Source organism: Prinia subflava, chromosome 8 (genome assembly GCF_021018805.1).
Source record: "Prinia subflava isolate CZ2003 ecotype Zambia chromosome 8, Cam_Psub_1.2, whole genome shotgun sequence".
In the NCBI taxonomy this organism is placed as follows: Eukaryota; Metazoa; Chordata; class Aves; order Passeriformes; family Cisticolidae; genus Prinia; species Prinia subflava.
Window position 1 is genome coordinate 9,284,771 of NC_086254.1, and position 23,584 is coordinate 9,308,354.

General features: G+C 40.6%; 1 protein-coding gene across 7 annotated transcripts in view; it reads right to left on the bottom strand.

Moving 5' to 3' along the window:
- The window catches only part of BCAS3 (BCAS3 microtubule associated cell migration factor), a 300,416-nt gene that overhangs the window by 249,325 nt on the left and 27,507 nt on the right, over nt 1-23,584 (bottom strand). For all 7 annotated transcript variants that reach the window (XM_063402849.1, XM_063402852.1, XM_063402848.1 and 4 more), the window contains exons 8-11: nt 16,595-16,702; nt 13,992-14,068; nt 3,757-3,833; nt 2,006-2,089 (exon numbers count right to left, since the gene is read on the bottom strand). In XM_063402849.1, the coding sequence (XP_063258919.1) occupies nt 2,006-2,089; nt 3,757-3,833; nt 13,992-14,068; nt 16,595-16,702 (346 nt within the window). The remainder of the gene's footprint in view (nt 1-2,005; nt 2,090-3,756; nt 3,834-13,991; nt 14,069-16,594; nt 16,703-23,584) is intronic.

Consider the following 23,584-nt stretch of genomic DNA (forward strand, 5'->3'; position numbering starts at 1 on the left):
AGCTCTCAGCTTTCCTTCTCTTTCACAGGAAGGTTCTTTCACCTCAGCAGGAAATTGGAAGCCAACCAGAGAAAAAGGCTGTAACCCAAGGTAACCTGGCAAAACAAGAATTTTAATGGAACCACTTCAGAACCAAAAAGCAGCATTGCAGAGAAAAGGGAAGGACATCCACTCCCCAAGAAGCTGCTCAAAGCAAAGGAATTACAAACCCTCACAGCTGATAGGACACAGAGATTCATAAATGAAGAATTAAATAAGGAAGGAGTGAAGTTGGTGGTGAAGCAATGAGATGGACAAAGAGCAACAGATATTTGGAGCATCTCTTTGCCAGCAGAAAGTCAGCCCTGCAGTTATCAGAGATGAAAACCTGCTAGACAGCAAGCCAAGGCTCAATGAAATCACTGATAAATTAAACATTGCAGATTTACTGTGGCGCACTCATGGATAACAAATTAATACACTAAGGCTGAGACACTCCTCAAGAGCCAAATCATGCAAATATTTAAAACTATATTAGTATTAATCTTGTCTATTACAGTAACATCCACCAGGCAGGAGCATGAACAATGTGCTGTGCAAATACAGAGCAGCACAGAGCCCGTGCCCTGGGGATTATCCCTTTTCCTAACTCTCCCTGCGAGTTTATCTCTGTACAGAGGCTAACAATCTTTTCTTTCCTATGATTATAAACACATTTTATCTTCAGTATCCACTCACATGATGCAACAGCACTACTTCAGTGTGATAAATTCAGCTTAACAGCAGAATTTCTGGATTATGATCCCTGGCTAGTACTGCTCAGCAGGGAAGGTCATCAGCTACAGTGATCTGTTTGTCGGATTTTGCCACATCTGATCCAAACTGTGGCTGATCACACTAAGCCAGTCATTTTTTCAAACTTATCTGTGCTATAAAAAAGATGTTCACGATGCTGGGATTGAAGGAATTTGGGGAGATTTTCGCCCCACACCTTTTTTTAAACTGTGCTTTTTTTAAACAGTACCAGAGATCCAGCGAATCACCTCAGGAGAGGAGCAATTCCAGCTCCCCTCAACAATGTAAAAAGCTGTGATTTTTCTCCTTCTCCGGCCACACTGTGATTGTGATGGGCTGTGTTTGTTTTTCTGTTGTGTTTTCACATGAGCTGGCTGCCCTGTGTCTCTCTTTGTGGCTTCTCCTAACTGTTGTTTTCCTCGGTGCCACTGAGCCTTCTGTCATTTCATTCCTATTATTAGGTTTGTTTTGTTGCACGTATCAGAAATGAAAAGGCTGGTGGTTCCAAGGGAAGCTTGTAATCAGCACCGAGTTCACCCCACAGTGCCAAAACTCACTCTGTGTGTGTGTGTGAGAAAAAGAAATTGTTGTTGCAGCAAGGAAAGGAGCTGGGAGGGAGACAGTAAAACAAAAGTTGTGCTCGGTCTTGTTTAAGACTTTTTCCTTTTGATACCACAAAGGCCCAGACATTTCTCTGAAAACAGAGGGATTTTATATCATCTGAAGTAAGAAAACGAGGCAATGGAACCTATATGTAAACAGTCATTAATAAGCTCTAACCTTCAAAGAAGGTAATTAATTAGCTCCAGTGCTGTGCTGTCACCCTTCAGAGAGAGCAAAATGTATAATGGGGGTGTGATGGAGTCCAAAAAGCACCAGGCACTTGTAAAGTCACTTTTCATGATGCTAAAAGACTAATAATTCACAATGTTGATCTCTAATCATATAAACTTGTGCCACTACGAACAGCCATTATACAAATCCATCCCATTGTCACTTCCCTCTAATATAAACAGCTGTTTGTAATAAATAAAATTTCTAAAAAATCCCTTCAGAAACAGAAACACTTTGTGGAAAGCTGCAGTTAGAGATGCGCGGGATGGGGAGGGCAGCACGGTGCTGCTGCCTGCAGGGCTGTCAGGAAGGGAGGGGTGATGACACAGCCCAATTCAGCAGGGAAAGCTCCTAATTGTGCTGCAGGAGCAGCTCTCGGGGCAGGGGATGGACTCACTTTGGCAGCACTAATGACTGTGGCAGTGTAAGACTGAATGTTGTCTCCACAGGCTCCACCACGGGACTGATGGCATCGGATCAGCTGCGAGAAGAAAAGACAGCAACCAAGTCACTCCTATTAAACTGCACAAGCCCAGAACCCATTACCAGAGCTCTTATTTATCATGTACACTGTGTGTTTTTTCCTACAAACAGCAGAAAGCCCTGCTGAGACACTTAACCCCTTTTTATAATCTTCTGGGTGCCACCCAGACTGTCGCGTCCCCCGCTCCAGTTTTCAATTACCAGATGAGCGCTCACGAAGAATTCATAAACTTTGAAATGGTGGGATTTTTGGTCTGGCAGCAATACCACAAATAAATTTAAATAAATATAATCAAAAGCTTTAGCCATGTATATGTAACATTAAATATCAGCCATTCTAAGAATCCGAGTGTGGCTTCCCCCTCCTTTTTATGACGAGCAAGCAAAGAAATGACAAAGGAAAAGAGTTGTTTGAAACTTTGCATTTAATAGATTAGAGGAATGTACATGGGGTTTGCTTTTTATTGCCTCCCTTCAAAATCAATAAATCAAAACGAGACTCTTGTACCTGCCATCACCCTACAAAAGTAGGGTTTGCCTTTGAACCCTAACTAACAATAGAATCTGTGCTTCTCTGCAAAATTAGAAATACAAGTAAGTATTTGTTGCTTGCACACAGAACATGTTGCCTCTTTACCTATTTGAGCTAAAGAAAATTAAAAATTACTGTAAGATGTATTTTTGTTTCTATGGGCTTTTCTGTCCTGCTTATATTTAAATATCTAAATAAAAATACCTAAACTACGGAAAGCCCACAGTGAATTTACCTGGGAAAACACAACCCATTTAAATTCCCTTTGGAATACAATTCTTTTGCTGATATTTTGGCAGCAATACTTTTTAAATCCCACGCTGGCCAGGGTTAAGTTTTGCAGCATCAGCAGGGTGTGGCACTAAAGGAAAGGCAGGTCTGAATTTGGGAAGAAATCAGCTGTGCTGGAGGAGGTGTAACAGCAAAAACATTTCTAAAATCTGCCTCTGATAATTTCTGCCTCAGCTCTAGAAACAGCTTCTCCAGTCACAGGTGGAAGGGAGAAAAAACATCTGCTTTGAAATAAAAATAAGGCATTAGGAGCCGAATTTAGGCTTCACTTCAAGCTTTAAATACACAACCACTTCTCTGGGTAAAAGCAATGATCATTTCTTTGCTTGGGAATCTATTTTCTTTGTCTCTAGAAAAAAGAAAAAGTCTTTAAAATGTTTCATTTTTTTTCCTGGAGCTTAACTATTTTGAAGATGTTCAAAAGTTGCCAATTTAATGCTATTTTCTAACCTGGAGAGTGCATTGCTGTGTGGGCTCACACAAACCCAGGCTCTGTCCAGACTCAGTTTCCCCAAACAGAATTTAGGAAGGGGTTTTTTTGCCTACCTTCAGAATTGTCTATAATTAAATGCTTTAAAATGAGTGGATTATTGAGTTACCTCACTGAAAACACACATTGATGATTTTCTTCTCTGCTTTCCAAGTTCCTCAAACTGAACTTAAATCAAATATGGAGAATAAAGATCTAATATTTTAAAATACTTAGGTCTGTCATTTTAATTAATTCCTCTTACAGAGTTACTTTTGCACATTCCTTTTTTCCTGAGACCTTTTCTTTTCTTTTTCCCCCCTATATATATATAAAATCTACAAGTATTTTTTGATATCAAAGCCCTCCTTACCTTATTTTCTGCATAAGCAAGCCAGCGGCTTCCAAGGGCAATAGGATTCATGTTTGGCCCTGGACAAGGATAGCAGCCTGCAAAGTTGGAAAAGGCAACATTAAGAAATATCTTAATGACTTCTTCCAAAGAATTTTATTTATTGCCAAGAAAACAAAAAGTCTAAACAAAAGCCTTTCAGTTGCTAATATCACTCAGTGGATGCTTGCATTCTTCTTTCTGGAGATAAGGCTGCGGTTAGATGAGCTATTTTGAACATTTAATTATGTGTAAATATTCATTTCTCCTTATGTTTGCATTTTTAAAGCCATTTTCATACAAGAATGACATTCTGGGGTGAGGGAACATTGATGTTTGACTCGGCTGGTTTTGTATCTTCACATTTTAATTCACTTTATTCGACTGACACCTTTCTGTTGGTGAAGAGTTTGCTCACTTCGAGCTCTTCTAGATTTTTATTGTATGAAAGGATGGATTGTGCTCTTGGTTTCATTTTTAACAATTCTATATACAAGCCCCTCAGCCTTTCAAAATGCTTTTGGTTTTGATTTAACAATTCTATATACAAGCCCTCAGCCTCTCCATATACTTTTGCACAAACTTAACTTTACACAGTGGGAAAATTCACAATTCCTTTAAAATTGGTGGCAATGTTTCCACTGTTCAACTGTTTTCCATTACCTTTATATTATCATTAAAATGGATTTTTATATATGGATAAAAATGAGCTTAGGAAAGCAAATTATTCCTGAGGATTAAAACATGAAAATACCTGTAAGAGAAAATAGCTGTGAATGAAAAGATGGAAAGGCTTAAAATAAATCAGGCCCATATTAAATGGTATTTCATATATAAAGTTTTAAAATATGCATTTTTATAAAATAAGTAAAATACATTTTTTATAAATAGAATAAATTATTTGCATTTAAAAATATGCATTTTTACACAACAAAATCAGGAGGAAAGAACAGGGGGAAGGAGGAGGCTATCAAGCAAATGGTTAATCTCAGTTTTCATCAGTTCTTAGGCTAATACAGCCAATTTAGCAATTGAAATTCTCTCCCTGATTGGCCAAGAAACAAAACCTTGAAGCCCTCACAGACGTGTGTGTGATTTCAGGGAGCCCAGGCTGAAGCAGCACAGGCAAACAGCATTTCAGAACACATACAACACGACTTTTATTCAGTGTATTGCTTAAAAAACCTAAAAAAAAAATATAAAACCCAAACCCAGCCACTGCCAGTTAAGTTTTCTATTTTTTAAATCCCTCATACGAGCCTCTGACACCGCTGTGCACCCACAGCAAGGAAAAGCAAGCAGACCCCACAAAGATCCCGTCCTTTCCAGCGGGCTCCAAAGCGCTCCAGAACATTTCCTGAGGACAGCACAACCTCCAGAGTGGAGTGGTTTTTATTTTGCACACCTGCACAGCGCTGAGGAGGTGTGTGGGAGGTGTTAAAACACATTTCTGGAGGTTTAAATGGATATTTGACAACACCCTGGATGCGTTCTGGGCCCTGCCGAGATAAACAACCCTGATTTCATTTTCCAGAGCAGAGTGCTGAGGGTGTTGCAAAATTCCAAAGATCACAGCGAGTTGTTTCAGAGGTCACAAAGCAAGGGAAGGAGAGAATTAATTCATCCAATTAAAGGCATCTCAGGCAGAACCCAGTGAGGGTTTTGTGAGGCCTCATCGCCGGCCTGATCTCAGGAAGGAACACAAATTCTGAAGAGATGATGCCACAATTGTTATTGCATTCCAGGAGTGCATAAAATGTGGGTAGCCAGAGCCTCTTAAGGAACAAAGCAAGCAAAAAAAAAAGGTTGTAAATACAGCCCTGGGTTGTAAATACAAACGTGTTCTTCCGATGACATTATAGATCAGGAGCGATGAGGTTTTAATGCTGACTTCTGCCTCAGCAGCTCTTATCTGGGTCAGCAAAGGAATTCAGGTCCCCCAAACCTTTCTTTTCCCTTCCCTTTTATGTATAAAATACAGCACTCTAAGTTGCCAGATGATAACCCTCGTCATGTAAATCTCTACAGCGACTTTAGAACCAGGGGCTTGCGTTTCCCAAATTCAGAACATCCCTGCAGGAGAAAACTACAGCAGTCTCAGCAATCCAACAATTCACAGAAAAAAAGCAAGTCCTGCTTGGAAAAGGGAGCTGTTCTCAATTACCCCAGTGAACTGAAGTCATTGAAGAACTGCAAAAAGAGCTCTTCATATCCAGAACTGATCACTGAAGAGAAGAGTTACTTCATAAAGCTGGGACTGCCCTCCCCAAACCCACTGCCCGTGGTTTGTCCCGTGAGCTGGGACAATCAGGCTCCACACACAAATCACACAATTCCAAGAATAAACTCCACAAAGGTCAACAATTCAGCTCGGTCCTAAACTCTACTCTCCGATACGAAAAACGGCATTAAAAAAGGAGCTATTTCCTCCCTTTCTTTTCTTTGCAAGTCTTTGCATTTTGGAAACTCGCAGCAGCACAAGGATAAACAAAGGGTTATACTCCATGGGAAGGAAAAGCAAATTGTTTTTGTGCTTTCCATAAAAACAGCTGGAGTCAGCAGAACATCATCTATGAGGCAGATGAAAATTCAGACACGGCATGACCCATCGAGCTGGGCCATCCAATCCTCACCAGCCCTGCTCTCTTAAAGATTAACTTCTATTTCTACCAGACTTCAAAACAACAGAGGAAAAAGCAATTCTAAGCAATAACAGCAGCAACCTTAGCGTGTTTACAATAGGAATGAACATAATGAGAGTGCAGAACTAACTGTCAAGAAGACCAAAGTTTCCAAGTTTTAATGACAGCAGGGAGAGGTCATCCAAGAAAAGATCACTCAGGGAAAGTCCTTCCAAAAGTGCAGCAAAGCAAGCAACTACTAAAAAACTGATCTTAGATCCAGCTTAACTGGGCCTGTCACAAAAATAGAGGTGAAAACCTACTGGAAACTACTTCCTAACTTTTGAGTACACAGTTATCTTCTGCTTCTGTGAAGAGGGAATGAGTAACTTCAAAGCTGGGAAAAAAAGAAGAAAAATTGCGTTTTGAAAATCAGAATCAAAGTCCAAGTTTTTCTGCTAATTTTATCAAGTTCCTATGCCCAAAAAATCCAATTGGTGCTGCCCTAAGAGACAGTGAGGGATAAGAAATGGACTCCAGGATCCCTCTGAAGAGACCCTGGGACCTCACATCCTGTGCCTTGGTTTTCCCACTTCCAAGGTGTAAATGTTACCTACAGCCCCACAGGTAAATTCTTCAGTGTTACAATTTCTCAATTTCTTCCCTTTTTTGTTAGTAACCGGGTTATAAAATGATAACTGCAATGATCATATAGTTTGTGATTATTTGCATTCAAAGATGCTTTTAATTTAATTGTTGCTGTGCTGATTTTATATATTTTGTTTTACTGACAATACAGGAATCCCACGTTACCTGAAGTTCTCCAAGGAGCTACACAAATATTTGCTTTGTGAATGAGCACAGAGAAGGTTTATTAATTTCCCATTAATTTTCAATTACTACCCTTGTGGTAATTACAAAAATCTCTACCACCCTTTGGTAGAAAGCCCATAATAAAGCAAATCCCCTCCTGTACCCATTTTTGACAATTCACACAAACATCCCCTCCTCTGACTCTGCATCTTTCCAGTCTTGAGCTCCTACAAGCAAACCAAGGCTCCTCTCCTTGAATTGTTTTCCAGAAGCTCACCCTGGATCTTCAGCACAGCAATGTGAACAAAAAGAGGAGAAAAGCAACAATTCCTGTCCTCCCCTTGTCTTTTAAACAAACACTGGGAAAAGGCTGCTCAGAGGAACAAAATCCTTACCAGCCATGTCAGCTACAACAGAACCTGGGCCAATAAATCACCACTATTAAAAATGGGACCATTTCCTCTTCAGCATCTCCACAGCTTCTTTACAGAATAAAGATTTAAAGGAAATATAGAAATACAATAATCTCTCTAGAAAAATCTGATGTTGACAGTCAGAACTTGTCTAAGCTAAAGTCAGGGGTTATTTTCAGTTTGTAGAATTCCTTACCCAGAGAATAATTTTATTTCTTTTTCAAAACTCACTAAAAGACACTGTAAAATGACATCTGATAAACTACTGCAAATTAATGAATTATGTGAATTTATTATGTGAATTAATAAAGTTGAGGGAATAAAAAAGCTGAATCAGAATCACCCAACATTGCTTTCCTTCAAACACATCCCATCATGTTTATCTTAAGACACTACTGGCTGATTTTTAATTTCACAGCACATTATAAGAACTTTATTCCCTACAACAATATTTATAGTCCAGAAAAAAAAATAAAATCTGGTTTTGGTATTTTCCAGGCTTTCATCCTCTGTATCTTGACTTTGTTCTTACTTTTTAATGAAAAACATTTTAAGCTCTTTTCTGTCTTGTTTCAGTCTTTTTTCCCTACCAGTTTAATAGGAAAACTTTCTTTTTCCATCATTTTCGCCGCTTTCTTTTCCCCAGTTCTCTCCAGTTTCCTTTGCAGTAGTACATACTCATCGTTTTTTTATAACTAATTTTGATTTGCTGTTTCCTAGGGGGGGAATTTTAATGGATATGTCACACCTCGTACCTCTGAGTCCAGTTTTATTTCAAGCTGAGGGGATGGGCAGTTATTATTAATACAAAAGCCTTTTAGGATTCTGTCTCTAATCCCAAAATAAGGCAGAAATGGCATCTCTGGGGTGACAGGGAATGCCACGAAGGCAGAGATTCCCGGCTCACCTCCATCCTAAGGAAACCTTCCTGATTTCTGGAGAAAGCAGGATTTTTCTGTTCAGTGCCTGGCAAGGTTCACTAAAGATGACATGTGTCAGCTGAGGTGTCCAGTGGTTCTAAACACACATTTCTAAACAAATTCCAAAAGAAGGAACTCATTTCAGCCAAAATTCTTTGCCTTTAATCATTGAAAGGACTTGCTGGATTATCACTTCAAAAATCAGCGAAGCAGGGCCATTGTGGATTTTTAAATAAATAGCTCCAAGAACCCACTGAAGTGCTGCTACTTCTCTAAAAATTAATCTGTAATTCTTTTTTGGGTCTTACGAAACACTGAGCTCTCCATAGGAATGGAATTACAAAACTCCATCCTTAGGTCTTGCAGTGCAGAGCAGCCAGAAAACAGATCCACAACAGAGAGGGAATATGCAATTAATAACAGCCAGAGTGATACTGCTGTAGCAAAAGCTTTGTTTATTCCAAGGAAAACAAATCATATAAGTTGTTTTATTGAAATTTTTTTGTTGGTTGGTTGTTTTGTTTTTTGGGGTTTTTTAGCAAACCAATTTTTTTGTTGTTTATAAACTGTATAAAGCAATACTGTTTATAAATTCCTCTGGGTTCCTTCTAGATGAAAGGCCCTGTGTAAATGTTATTACTCTCACACTGTCACATGCTTTCCAAAACTCTTCTATTGTTCTTGTACTTCCTTCTGTTTAAGTATCACCCATAAAATGGAGTAAAAGAGCAAAGGGACAGGATGGACCCACTGAGAAATCAGGTTTGCCACCCAGGGCCTTTTTTTTCCTATTGATATTATTATTATTATTATTATTGTAATTACTACAGAGATCTCCTTCCCTGCCCACTCTACCACGGCAGTTGGAAGCATCTGAACTTTGATAAAACTTCCCATAAAATCAGGAATTCCATGATTTTATGATTCTACTGTTATTCCACAGGTCCAAGCACAATCCCAGAGCTTTAACTAAAAATATCAGTGGCCTTTCATGTTCATTAGACCTGGCTGTTTCATTTAGCACTAATTTGATTGATTTCAGGGCAATGTTTAATCTCAGGTTTGCTTTCTTTTTTTGTTCAGATTTGGACAGTGACAAATAATAAAAGTTGCCACTGAGGTTGTTGTTTCTGGGCAGGACAATGTCAGATGGCTTTGCTGCCCTTTAACATTAAGGATTTGGGTGTTTTAGATAAAAATAACTTATATAGAAACAAACAGCACTTCCTGTTTTACATCTAATTTGTAAAACTGTCAGAGCCAGGAGATATGACAGACAGACATCTCGGGGACTCAGGGCTCTGTTGTGGCTTTATGCAGCTTTTCTGTTGTATTTACATTTTCCTGCAGTGGAGCAAACCCTCCTGCAAGCACCAAAGCCATTTGTTCCCATAAATCCACTACAGTGCCCTAAAGACCTCTCCAAAAAGTGCTTCAGCATTATCCTGGAATGGTGAGACACTGATTCCTACAGATAGGAAAAAAAAACCACTCCTATAAATAATGCTGTTAAAAAGAAAAAGCTAAATTAAATCAGCATTTCTCAGGGAAAAACACCACGAAGGGGTAGGTACTCATATAGATGTGGGTGTATAAAGATTAAAAGTGTTTATAGCAATCCACACAGGGACATAGTTGGCTCTTCTTCACTGATCAAGAAAATCCTGTGACTCAGGAGCACCTTTCCCACCTGCCCCGAGGACTTTCGGGCTGAGCTGATCCCCCCCAGACACAGGAATCCTGTCAATGATTATCCCGTGTGGGGTAAGCAGGAGAAACCCACAGCTGACAGGGAGACACACACAGCTTCTCGAAAAATGTGACTCTTCAGGCATTAAACCTCTCCAGAAAACACCCAGGGTTTGTACTTCAAAGTCAAGAGCTCAAAATGCTTCCCGTGAGCCCGTCAGGGAAAGAAATTCCAACAGCAACAGCCAAAAAAGCCTCCAAGATTTCCAGACCAGCCCTGTGACAAACTGAAACCACCAAATTATTCCTCGTGTGTGGATGTGAGAGCAGACAGCAATCCCAAATCCAAACTGCCCATCAGAGCACCCAACACCATTTGGTTTGGGGGTTTGATTTACTCGGAGGGGTGCAGGGCATTTCACATCCACTGACTGATTTTTGGCTTGTGGTGAGGAGAGCCTTTGGAGACCTTCTATACAACAAAGTACTCTGACTAAAATCTGCAAAATTACCTCTCAGGGCTCCACAGAACAGCATCAACAGAAATGTGGTGCCAGCTAATGGCTGCAGTAAGTGTCTCCATCCCTGGGGAATCTCGGATGGAGGATATATCAATATGAGGAGTGCAAGGGCAGGGAGGCTGAGCAGGCCCTCGTTATCGGACACGGGATGATGCCACATCCATGATGTTATCTGGGAGGATCTTTCCTCAGGGCCCAGGGGGTGGGCAGGATATTCTTTATGGAGAAGGAAAGGATCCATCAGGCCATAATCATAATCATCAGTGTTGCACTAAGTAAGCAGTTTTGAGGTGAGGAGCGCTGATGGAATAGAAATCAATGGAATTCAGCTTTTCTGCAGCTTTTGTTTAGAGCAAAGTAGGGGCAAAAAAAAAGCCTGAGCATCACTTTGGTTTCCATGCATCACTCTGGTTTCTGATCCTTCAGTCACGTGTAGAAAAGGCTCTGAAGGAAATCTGAAGTGAACCACAACAAAACTCTGAGCTATTTAAGAATCTATTGAAAATCCACACCTTGAAACTCACAACTAGTAAAGGCAACACATTCCTAGCATAACCATCAAATCAATTTTTTTTTAGTTTGGCCACAGGAGCACCTAAACCAGTGCAGGACGTGAAATTCCTGCTGGGCTTTCTCCTCCCCTTGGTGTCTGTTCTTAGGGAAAAGGAGTTGGCTCCAAGCAGGAGGAGAGCAGTGATGGATGGAAGTGGCTGCCGTGAGACTGATGTTCTGCCTCCTCCTAGCAGACATTTAAAAATCAGAACACCTCACAGGGTAGATTAGGGGATATCCTGGTAATTTTTCTACAATAGTTACAGCATGCTTTCCCTCCACGTTTAAGCACTTGTCTTAAATTCCCTCTCCCAGTCTGGAGCACCTGTACACTGAGGTTTTGTTACAAAAGGCACAAATAAAATGTGCTGGCTCCCTGCCATCCAAGTCAAATCAGCACATTGCCATGGAATCCCATGCAGGGGAAAACAAAGGTTGGTTCTATGTCAAACTTGCTCAGGAAAGATCAGGAAACGCAGGAGTTAAAACATTCCAACAGCAGCACGAACTTGACCATCTACATCCTGAATATTTTATGGTATATTTATTGTAACAATATATTAAGCTACACATCCAACCACAAAAACAAAAACAGAAAGACAAATACTCCTCATGTGCACGGCAGCTGCATTAGCATTTCTGAGGAACTTCAGAATTCCTGACACTGCTTTTAATTGGACACTCTGCATTTCATTTCTATGTATAAATAATCAACAAAACAGAGCAGAGCTTCTGCTTCGTGTTTGTGCTGTCTCAGTGAGGTTCTGAAGCTCCCACACCACTGACAGGGGTGGAAGTTGAGATTTTCACACCACCACCAAATCTTTTTGAAAAAAAAAAAAAGGTTTTCTTTTCGCTGAAAGTAACTGAAAACCCTTCAAAGAGTCAGTGATCCTCAGGAATATTTCTGACCTTTGTGCCCTCCTTTCTGACCAAAACCAGAGAATCTTTTTCATGCTGTCAAATTCTCTGGGCAGTGACATCCTCACAACTGAGGTGCACCAGCATCAGTCTGGACAGGACACAGGCTGCCCAACAATGCGAACAAAAAGGCCTCAAAGAACTTTTCCTTTTCAAGGATTTCTGGGTTTTTTTAATTGATAATGGCACTGTCCTTTAATAATTTCTTTTTAAAAAAAAGCACAGGCAAAGAAGGCAGTGGTGGCCAGTTGGCTGCCTCCCAGAAATCCCTGCAGCTAACGAGGGAGCTCATTTACATCCAATTCCAAACACATCAGAGGAGTTTAAGCCTTTAAAGATACGCTCTCAGGTCGAGCAGATTTCAGCACATGAAATGGGAAAGCTCAGACAAAAGCTCTGCTGCAGCCCCGACGTGCCAGGGCACAGCACCCAGGGCATGGCTGAGCTTGGGATCCTCAGCACAGGTCCTAAATCCTAAAAACTCCTAAATCCTGGGAAAAAACTCAGCTCTGCCCACTCACACCAGCTCACAGCCCCCACCGAGCTGGCAGGGCACAGGGAAGGGCTGTGGTGGCTCCAGCTCTGGCTGGGGCATCCAAAGTGTCCCAAAAATGAGGCTGTCCTTAATTAAAGCAGAACAAAGTTTCAGAAAATCTGGATTTTTTCATATTAAAAAGCAGCACAGCTGGAGAAATACACTGGCATTAGTGACATTTCAGGAAATTCTGGATTTTTTTAAAAAAAGAATTGGATCATTATTTCCAAAAGTTTTAATTTATCATCTTGAAATATCACAGCTGTTCCTCAAAACACACACAGCAAATCAAAGTTATGGTTAAGAATAGAGAATCCCTGTCCCTCAAAATTAACTTCATGGCATTAAATTTTAAAAATCAATTGCAGTATCAAAAAAAAAAAAATCCAAACAAAAAAAACCCCACCAAAACAACAAAATAAGCCCAAAAATGTTTAGAATACACATTTAACTGAGGGGTTTTCTTTACTTTTGGTCTAAAATAAAGGAAGCTTACACCCTGATTCTTTTTGATGAAATAAAATGGAATGATGAACAGGACACAAGTAAGTCCTTTCCCATCTTGTCACTGAATCCCAGCAGATTCCCAGTATCTCACATCCATGGATAGGAAAAAACTGACACCTATTGGCAACTTTAATATTACTGCATGAAGCTGCTTTCCCTCAAACCATGACAAGAAACAGCTTCTCCTAAGCAGATTTTACTATAAATACAGAGATAATATAAAAAAAAAAATTAAATTTTTCTAATTGGGACTGAAAATGCATCCAGAAAAATGCAGACTCTTTTTAATAATAAAACTCTGACCTTTCCAAAGTAAATGATGAAGTGTAAAGATATAAAAAACCCCAATGTGCCTAAGGTACAATCAAAAATGAACAGTGGGTAGATCACTGTTGATGTGGGTTTAATTGCTGCTGATGTGATAACCTGGAACTCCCACTTCTTTTTACACATATTTGTGCAAAATGAAGAAAGGAATTGTTCAGCTGGTGCTGGATGGCAGTGTGAGTGCCCTTTACAATTAGTTACAGCAATAATAAATACAGAAAAGAGTTAAAAATTCACAGAGCAGCATTTGGGGTTGGGTTTTGGGTTTGTTTTTTTTTTTGCAGCAAGTTTTCCTGAAGCTCCAAATGATTCACAGAGGCCTCCTTTGAGGAATTAGAGATAAAGAAACAAACCAAACAATGTGATGTGTCCACCTCTGAGCCCAAAATTGTACGTACTGGTGACGAAGAATTTTTTGGTGAAAGTGCAGCTGTCAAAGGCGGCGATTTTCTCCTGCAGGACCACAACGAGGATCCTGAAAACACAGAAATGGAGCGCCCACTTTAGCCATTAAAAGCACTGGTTTAAAGATTCAATATCTAAATGTAATTATTTCAAAAGCATCGATACAAACTGCGCGGTGATGAAGTGCCAGGCTCCCAATCCCTGGCAGGTATTGAGGGCTCTCTCTGCTCCCAACCACATCAGCTCCACCTCAGGAAGTGCAGGGGCTGAGCCACAGCAGCTCTGCACGTTTGTGATCCACTCCTGCAGCCAAAGCTCCATTAAAAACAAGAGTGGAGCTGCAGACACCCTGAATTGTTCTCACTGACCCAACAATCAAGTCAAGGATCGGCAGAACACGAGTTAAATGTGAAATAATCCCACTGCCCACCTCAGTGCAGATTTATTTAAACATTTTATTTACTAAAAACAAGGGGGAGTGGAATACCAAGAACATCAGCACACAAACACAGCTGAGAAAAGCAGAATTTGGGTCAATCAGCAAATTAAAGATGTAATTTTATGTGTTTGCTTGTACATTACACACTTTGGTTGCAAAGGCCAAAAACCACAGGATAAATGTGCAGGAAACACGGTGCTGCCCCAAAAAATAGAGCCCAGAGATGCAAAGGTGGGAGCAGAGCAGCATCTGGGATGTTTTAGAACCAAGGAAAACTTTCTCCCACACTGATGACTTCCCATAATCAAGTTTTTAAAAGCTTGACATGAAAGAAGCACCTGGGAAACCAACACATAAAACCTACATTTAGCAATATGACATAATTAATAATCTGTTATTCTCTCATTAGGCAGACTGTGAGAAAGCATTTTTTAATTAGCTGTCAATATAGAGCATTACTAAATACTGTTTTAATAGTTTTAATTGTAAAGATACAACGTGGAAAGAAATTAATCACATCTCTCACTGACTGAAACACAGAGCTAATGCTTCATGTGAACATTGTGATTGTGTGTTAGAGCCTGCAACAGTCACCTTTCAAAAGAGGATGAATCACCTCAGTCTCAACTCATATCCTTGGGGAAAGGCTGATGATTATCTCCCAGCAGTGTGAAATCAGCCTTTAACCCCTTTTTCTCTATTTTTATCTGTTTTGCCACGAGAACATTTCCTCTTATCCCATGAGAGCTCAATACCTGTGAAGGACTACACTAAAATCAAAATATACACCATCCCCTCATGCTTGCTGATGTTTTCAGATATAGAAAGAATATGAATTAGTTTTGGACATGTTAGTAGTTTTAGTTAAATGACATCTTCCAACTGCTGAAACTGCAGGAGACAAAAGCAGAAGAAAATACATCAATTCTAACTTTTTCTACATTGCCTAAAATAGAGGAAACCAATGAATAATGGGAAGGCTTTGATGCAGGTGGAAGGGTAATGGGTATATATTGAAAACCTTTGGATATTTGATGGGAATATTTCCCAGTCCTGGAGATTTTTGTTTTCTCCTTGAAGACACTCTGTCTTCCTGCAGAAATGAAACCCCTGGATGGATGATTCCACAGGATTTACTGATCCATTCATTTTTAGCAGCACTTTACACTTAATTGCACAAGTTTGATGCACACTCATCTACTTCCCATCTGCAGCAAAACCAGGCACAGAAACCAAATCGTTCTGAATTTTCCAAGGATTTGTGTTATTATTTATTGAAGGGCCATCCGTCCTGGCATGGCAAAATGGATTTCCAAAGAAATGCAGCGATTTCCTCATCCAGGGCTCTCCCTTCACCCCAGGAATTGGATTGCACCACTCCCCCAGGGCACCTGGGGCCACGGTGACTCACGGGAGGGTGAAGGGAGCAGGAACGTCAGCAGGGCTGGGGCCGAAGTCACCACTCCAAATTCTCCCATCAGGAGTGCCAAGGGATCAGCGGATCCTCACACAAGGATCCTGGGATTTCTCCTCTGCCTTAAAAAGAAGCGGCAAACTACAAAGCAAACCACAGAACTCCGGGTTTGTGTGTCTGGGAGAGAGGAGGATTTCACATTAACTCAGCAAAATTCGATTCCGTGGACACAACAGATGCTGTTCTGTCAGAACTCTGGGATCCTCAGCCTCCAGAGCCGTTTTCTCTCTATCCCAGCCCAGAGATGCTGCTTTGTTATTTGACTCAGTGGAACATTATTCCCTGCAAACCACAGACTGCACACCAGGAATGTTTTGGATGTGCAGGGAGGCAAATTCTGACCAACACAAAAGAGAGAGACATAAACTCCTTAGTGCTGTGTGCTGTTTAAACTCTCTGTGATCCCATTTCCCCAGCTGTAGGTGGATCATCGAGGATTTCAGCGGTTCCTGCTCACCCTTTAGCACAACTGAAAGAAGCTTAAATGATTTTTTTTGGTTTGAGCTTCTTAAAACCAAAGCCATGGGGGAAGCACACTGATGTATTCTGACTGAAATACTCCTTGAGAAACACACAACCAGAGCTGTGCTCACAGGAGAGTAAAAAAGAGAAAATCAGGGAGGTCATACTGCAGAAATTGTATTTATTACCAAGATCTGGCATGCCAGAGTGAGCACCCTTACCTTTTATTGCAATGCAGGTCATAAATCGGAGTTTTGAACTGGATGGACTTGACCATCTCTCCTGTTCTCAGGGAATACAGATCCACACAGCAGTAGGGTGGGCTGGTGCTGAAAGGAATAACAAAAAGAGAGATTTTAATGGAAATCAGGATATTTTAAACACCGGGGTTTAATTCTTTCAGTCTCCTTGCATTGCTTAGAACACTAAAGGAAAAGTCACAGAATTATTAAGATTGGAACAAATTATTAAGATTAAGAGGAAAGACCTCCAAGAACATCAATGCCTGGACCCAGAATTCCAGCAATCCCAGCAGAATCCTGGAGAACAAAGGGTCTGGAGAACAAAGGGTCAAAATAAAGCTCCTACATTAAGAAGGAAAACTGAATTGTGATCTCCTCGACTGCCATTAACCTGTATTGCACAACTGATGATCAAACACTTGGTTTTCTACCACCAGTAAGACTTTGGAAGTTTGAAAGCACGTCCTACTACAAAGGTACTCCTCAGAGTAACCTCTACTCCAGGGAGGGCTCTCCCCAGAGCAGCAGCTGAGCTGACCTGGGCTGATGGACACACCTCACCCACAATTTACATTACGTCCCCAATGGACTTTTATTTGAATCCTAAAGATCTTTCCAACCGCTTTGTGTCACTTTTATCATTTTCATACAAATAAAAGCTCCGGGGCCATTTCTTAATAAAAAGGCTGAGTGGGAAAAGTGCTGAGTGTTCGATAGGGCCGAGGAAGGCAGTGGTGGAAAACCCTTTTAGAGGCTGAGGAGAGGCTTTGATGTGGCAGCTCTGCTCCACAACACCTTTCTCCCCCTCCAAGAACGCATTAAAACCTTGGCTATTTCTAGGTCAAGGAATATGAAGGAGCACAAATTGCCAGCTGTACAAACATATCCTGAGCATTGGTAAAAGAGGCTGTTCCCCCCTGCCCGGATCTGTTTTATTTTACACATTTTCACACAATTCCTGCCCCAGCGCTCGCTTGTCTCTTGGATCTGCTCAAGCTGCTCGAGAATTTTCTGGAAAGCTGGAGGATAAATGCCAACAGTTTACCCCCAATGCCTCGAGATAATAAAATGGTTTATACCATTTTAATTTTTAATTATATAGTAATGTATAATGGACAATAATGTATAATACACAGTAAATGCACAGCAAGACAACTGTGCATAATAATAATAATAATAATAATTTAAAAATAGAAAAAAAACCACTTTTGACATTTTGCCCACTGAAATTTTTCCCTAAATATCCATTTTTCTAGGCTAATAACTTGAGAGTGCAATTTATTACTTCAAGCACTTCAAAGGCCCTTCAAAAACACCTTTAAACCAGTGAAACTCGAGTCAGTTCCTTCACATTAAAGTTCACTGCTGCTCGAAAACACAGAAAGCCACTGCAGGATCTATGAATAAACTTCTTAAAATTAAGTGGTTTATTACCTTTAGCAAATTATAATATTGATAGAAGGGGAATTTCAGAACAAATCTCCAAAGTAGATATAGCTAAAATTCTATCAACTCACTAGTGACTACTGTTTCCACATCCAGCCTGTTTGGAATAAATTTTTCCACTTTGTGGGTAATAATTCTGTCACTCAAATGCATAATTATTATTATTATTATGGGCTAATTATTATGATCCCTTGGCTGATCATGGTAAGACCATTCTACCAATGCTTTTGTCACCCACAGTGGGTAAAACCTTGAGTTCAGTGCCAATAACCAAGGAATATCAGGGAATCACAGAATTCCAGACTGGGCTGGGTGGGAAGGGACCTTAAAGCTCATCCACTTTACAGGAACACCTTCCACTGTCCCAAGCCTTGCCCTCTGGCCTGGAATATTTTATATGGATAGGTCAAAAATACTCTTAAATTCTGTCACAAATAAAATTCTTGTGGATTACTCCCATAGATTATCAACAAATATTCATTATATAACCTAATTGTTAAAGCAGCTGTAGAGAGATCAACGACTTCTTTAAAGGCAATGGACACAAATCCACCAACAACTTTAAAATGTGGCAATAATAAATGTATAAACACACTCAGGTTTTTGTATCTTCTCCTGTCTGAGTGCTGCAGTGCAGGGATGGAGGGGGAGCAGCAGATGCTTTGTCCAGCTGGCACTTGGTGACATCTGTGCTCGTGCCCCACGACAGTGTCACCTCCTCCCAGATCTGCTGGGTCTCACCATGGCAGAAAAGCTCTGTGCAAAATGTTTGCACAGAGACAAACACACCACTCAAAACACTCGTGCTTTTTTAATGGAAAAAAAATTAAAAGGAGAAGAGTGATGGAATCAACACGAGGCCAGTTTTTTCTGTGCCTTGAGGACTTTGCTTTGTTGTCAGGGGTTGATTTTCCTCCACTCTGCCACACGATGAACATCCCACTCAAAGAGAGGTGGACATCAGTGACAGGTTGGTCTCATGAGTCTAGAAAGGAAAAAAAAGAGCTTGGAGGTGTAAAAATGAAATAAAACTTTTGCTGGGAAAGCTGCCCTGTATGAAATGTTCTTTATGTGGGGATTTTCCAGTCAATTGTGGCCTTTAATAAAATCATCTTTGGCCAATATCACTGCATTTTATACCACTCTCACAATGTTTTTTTAAAGCCCAGCCTAATGCACAGACTTGTTTTTATTAATTATTTTTGGTGCCTTTAAGAGGAGACAAAAATATTAAAACTTATACTGAAATCCTATTCAAAGTAACTAATAGTTCAACAAAATCTCTTACTAGGTCAGCTTTAACAACCTGTAGGATTAAGAAAAAAACAGAATTCGCTGTAAATATTAAGTTGCTAAGAGCCTGAAATGGAATATGATTTCAAGACTTATAGAGACAACAGGTGAGAGAAAAGTGACAGCAATTCCAAGGAAGTTCAAGGTTTACCCAAAGGATGTGCACAGCAAACTACTCCACAAAGGTTTTTTATTAATTACTACTCTATAAAGCATCAAATCCAGCAATAAGTTGCTGGGGAAAAAGGCTATTCCCATGTGGGAATGAGGAGGATGCTGACAGTGACCCCAGCAGGGGTGGTCACAATTCTCCTGCTCTGCCTCTCTGGTGCTTCACAGAAGGAGAAGAGAAGCAAAAGAAAACCAGAGCACAGAGTTCATGAAGTGAATATTGGAAAAATTCCTGCCTGAACCTTGACACTGGAAAGCTGCAGCCTGAGATTTGATTATGATCTTGGTAGCAATATTATGAACATGGTGAGACCACAAAGGCAATTCTGTTCTCCTCAAGGGCCCTGAAGAAGGTTTGCTCAGATTAACAGATTTCAATTCTGGAAGGATCATCTTCTCTTTCCAGGCCATGCACAAAATGTCCCAGAAGCTCAAAGAAATGATTTTTTACCAAGCAACCTAATCTTGTCTTAAAAGTCTTTAAAGACGTCAACCAACAATGAGTCCTCTATTTTTATGGTGAGCGGTTCCAACATTTTGATCCTTTTATTTTTATGAAATGACTTCTTAGTGCCTGATAGAATTGGTACATATTCTGCTTTTTGGCTTCTGTGTCTCTGTCAAGGACACAAAAAGGCTCATTGCCTTTAGTTAGCTTTTGTCAGTGATCACCCAGAGCAATCCAGGCAGCAAGAAAGTGAAAAAACTTTTAAGCCTTAAGTTTTAAGGTTTGTTTTCCAGGCCTAGCAATAAACTCCTCTAAACCCTCTTCAGCAGGGTGATTCTCCCCTTCTTTCTGAGGAATGCACACCAGAATGAAAACTTTTAAAAAATAATAAATTCAATTCTTTCTTTCTAAACACCACTGCAGAAAGAGCTCTCACTAGGACTTTCATCATCTAAAGGCTCTCTGCATCCCATCTTTTCACAATAAAAGTTTGAAAACTCCATTCTGTAAGTAATTTTCTAATTCTAATGGTACTTAACAGAGTCATTCAAAATCAGGAAAAGCAGCACAGAATTTCTCAGAAAGTGACACCTCCCCCAAAATATGTGTGCAGCACTGAATCACAAAGCAGCAGAGACATTTTAAGTGCACCACAAATTGCAAAAAGCATGGAAACACTTATTTCTAAATAAGAAAAACCTGTACCAACCTTTGACACATGTTACTAAATCTAATCCTTTAAATACAGGGGAGGGAGTTATTTGATACAGCACTAAAAGAGTTGTGTTAAACACCAGGAGATACAAACTTCATTGTTGCATCTTCCTCAAATGTTGTGATCAAGTCTCTCAGCCTCAGAAAAACCCCTCACTTTGTCCTTGTACTTCACCATCTTCACTGAAAATATTTTTATTATTTGCCTGTGACACAAGAAGCCACCGACTCTGCAGAGATCATTTTGTAACAGGTTTCAAGCTCAGGAATCTGCCTTTTTTTGACCATAAGGAGTAATTTTATTTCTGTTAATTCATCACTAAGGCATTTCTTCACAGGGCAGGGTCTAACTGCACCTGGAATGACCCAGGAAGGACTGGCTGAAGGATTGATTGAGGGAATAGATGAAGAACTGGTTTCTGTCTCCTGAATAAGTCTGGCCATGGTCTGTGAGAGAACCTGAGGCTCCACAGAGCTCTCCACAGTGACTTTTCCCATTTTGAGTACTTTCAACAACCACGAGCCCACTGCTGTTCCATGGAACCAAGAACTCCTTCACTTCCCACCTGTAGCTGAGGTGTCAGACATCAACCAGAGGGAGAAAATTTAACACTGGGTTTGTGCAAATATTGATTATTGCGACAGATACCATGAAAGAAAAATAAAAGGGGAATCCTTAAAAATATCAAAACACTTAAAAATCTTTGAAAGTATCAGAATAGCAACCTCCAAATTCCTTTTTTGGCAGCTCTTCCCACAGCCAGCAGCACATAACACATCTTGACTCTTGTGCTCTCTGCCATCCCCCACTCCCATCATCAGAAGATTCTTTCTAGGTTTGAGAGGGTTTTATTGGGTTTGTTTTTCCATTTCAGGATGCAGGGAGCTGATGAGAGAACCCAGAGCCACCTCGGTGTCCCCGGCATGTGGCACTCCCGTTGCTGGAGTGTAAAACACGGCACAAGCTGCCTCCTCAGCTGTGGCCTTTGCAGGGGGACCCGAGTGTGACACAATTTCCACTCCACTGAGGAGTGCCACATGTTCCAAGGCAGAGCTGTCCCATCACATTTCCAGCTCGTTAATACAGGGAGATTAGCGGCGTCTCCCGGATTTGTTCATCTACCTCACCGTGGCTGTCACTGAGGGGAAAGTGCAGCTGGAGCTCCACTTGAAGAGCAGGATCATTTTTTTTCTGGTGTATTCTGGACTAGACTTTGCTTGTGTGTAGCTTAACTGGCCTTTTACACACAATTTATGAACCTGCACTTGGTGTCTTTGATCGTTCTATGAACATGCACAAAACTGGAGACATTTCTGCAAATCTTCGTGAACACAAGCAAATATTAAGTTCTGACAGAATACAACTGCATTTATCATACCCCGTCAATGACTAATATTTCTGTGATCAGCAGATTAAGCCACAATCTGATGTGTTTCCCACAACAAAAATACAAAATTAAAGAGTTGCCTTGCCCTTCCTATTGTCAAATGAAGCAGAATTCACCACTGAAATAAATGCACATTATTTGTATTGCAGTAAGAGCCACATAGGTCTCCAAGATCATCCAGGATGGACCAAAATCAAAAATGTGGCAATTTTTGCACATCAAGAGACAGCCACATGTCACAGCTGAAGAGGAAAAGATCACATTTCTGGGAGCACAACTCTGAGGGCAAATTGATGCTGAAATACCTCAGCCCCAGCCAAATTCCACCAAGCACATGTAGAACCCAAACTGAGCATTTTGCTGAGCCACTTTTAGCCTCAGCAGGACACAGATTTTTTAAAGTGCCAGTATTTCTAAAACTCCACAGCAATATCAGAGATTTTCCTTTATTCTGAAGCATTTGTACTGACAGTATTTTCTGACTAATGGTGTATCAGAAGACAGCACAGTTAGCACAGATGGCAGCTGATCATTTAAGCATATATACAATTATTGCATGTATTTGAGGCATGTTCTAATGTGTGCATTAGCAGCCTCACTTTGTATGTTTTAGTTGTTCTGTTAAGCCACAATCTGATGTGTTTCCCACAAAAAAAAAAGAAATTAAGAGTTGTTTTGTCCCCCTACTGTCAAATGAAGCAGAACTCAACGCTGAAAGAAATACAAATTATTTGTATTGCACTAAGAGCCTTTCCGTGTGTGAATGATCTATATTGGTTTTTTCTCAATGTTGTCATATTCTCAATATTGAACATTATTTTCTGAATACTGTCATTCTCTAAATATTGAACATTTTTTCTCAACACTGTCATTTCCCCAGCACTGAACATTTACCAACAGGCCCACTTTCCCCGCTCCTCCTAAAACCATTCCGAAGCATGGAACATCTCATCCTGTCGGTTCTTGTAACCCATTTCTTTAGATCCCAGGTTGATTTTTGGTTTGTTTTTTTCCCCTTTCTGTGCTCTCCCCTCATGATTCATGAGCCTCACGGGCCCCTTGGCACCCTCTCCCCTCAGCACCAACAAAGGCCACGCTAAGCCAGCGGCTCCAGACCCGCCCGCGCCGCCGTCCCTGAGCCCTCACAGCCACTTTGGGGCTTCACCACTAAGCACAAAAACCTTGCACCGACCTGTCTCGACTAAAATTCTTTTGCCCTCGGTGTCATTAACGGCGTAAGAAACCCCTGGGGTTGTGCAAGACTTCATCACCTGGGTATTAAAGCAGCCTCTGCCTGCAGTTGCGTGAGGGGGATCATTAGAAGATGTCTGTCAGCTGCACAGGGCTCTGCTAAGCCTTAATTGTTTATATGCCAGTTTATGGCTCAAATTACCATTTTTGAGGAGCTTGAAAACAATCCCAAGAAATAATTAGAGGGTTTTAGAGTGCGTATGACTGAAGCTGAGCAGGAATGGGCTTAGATCTCACTTGAAAAGTGCTCTGAACAGC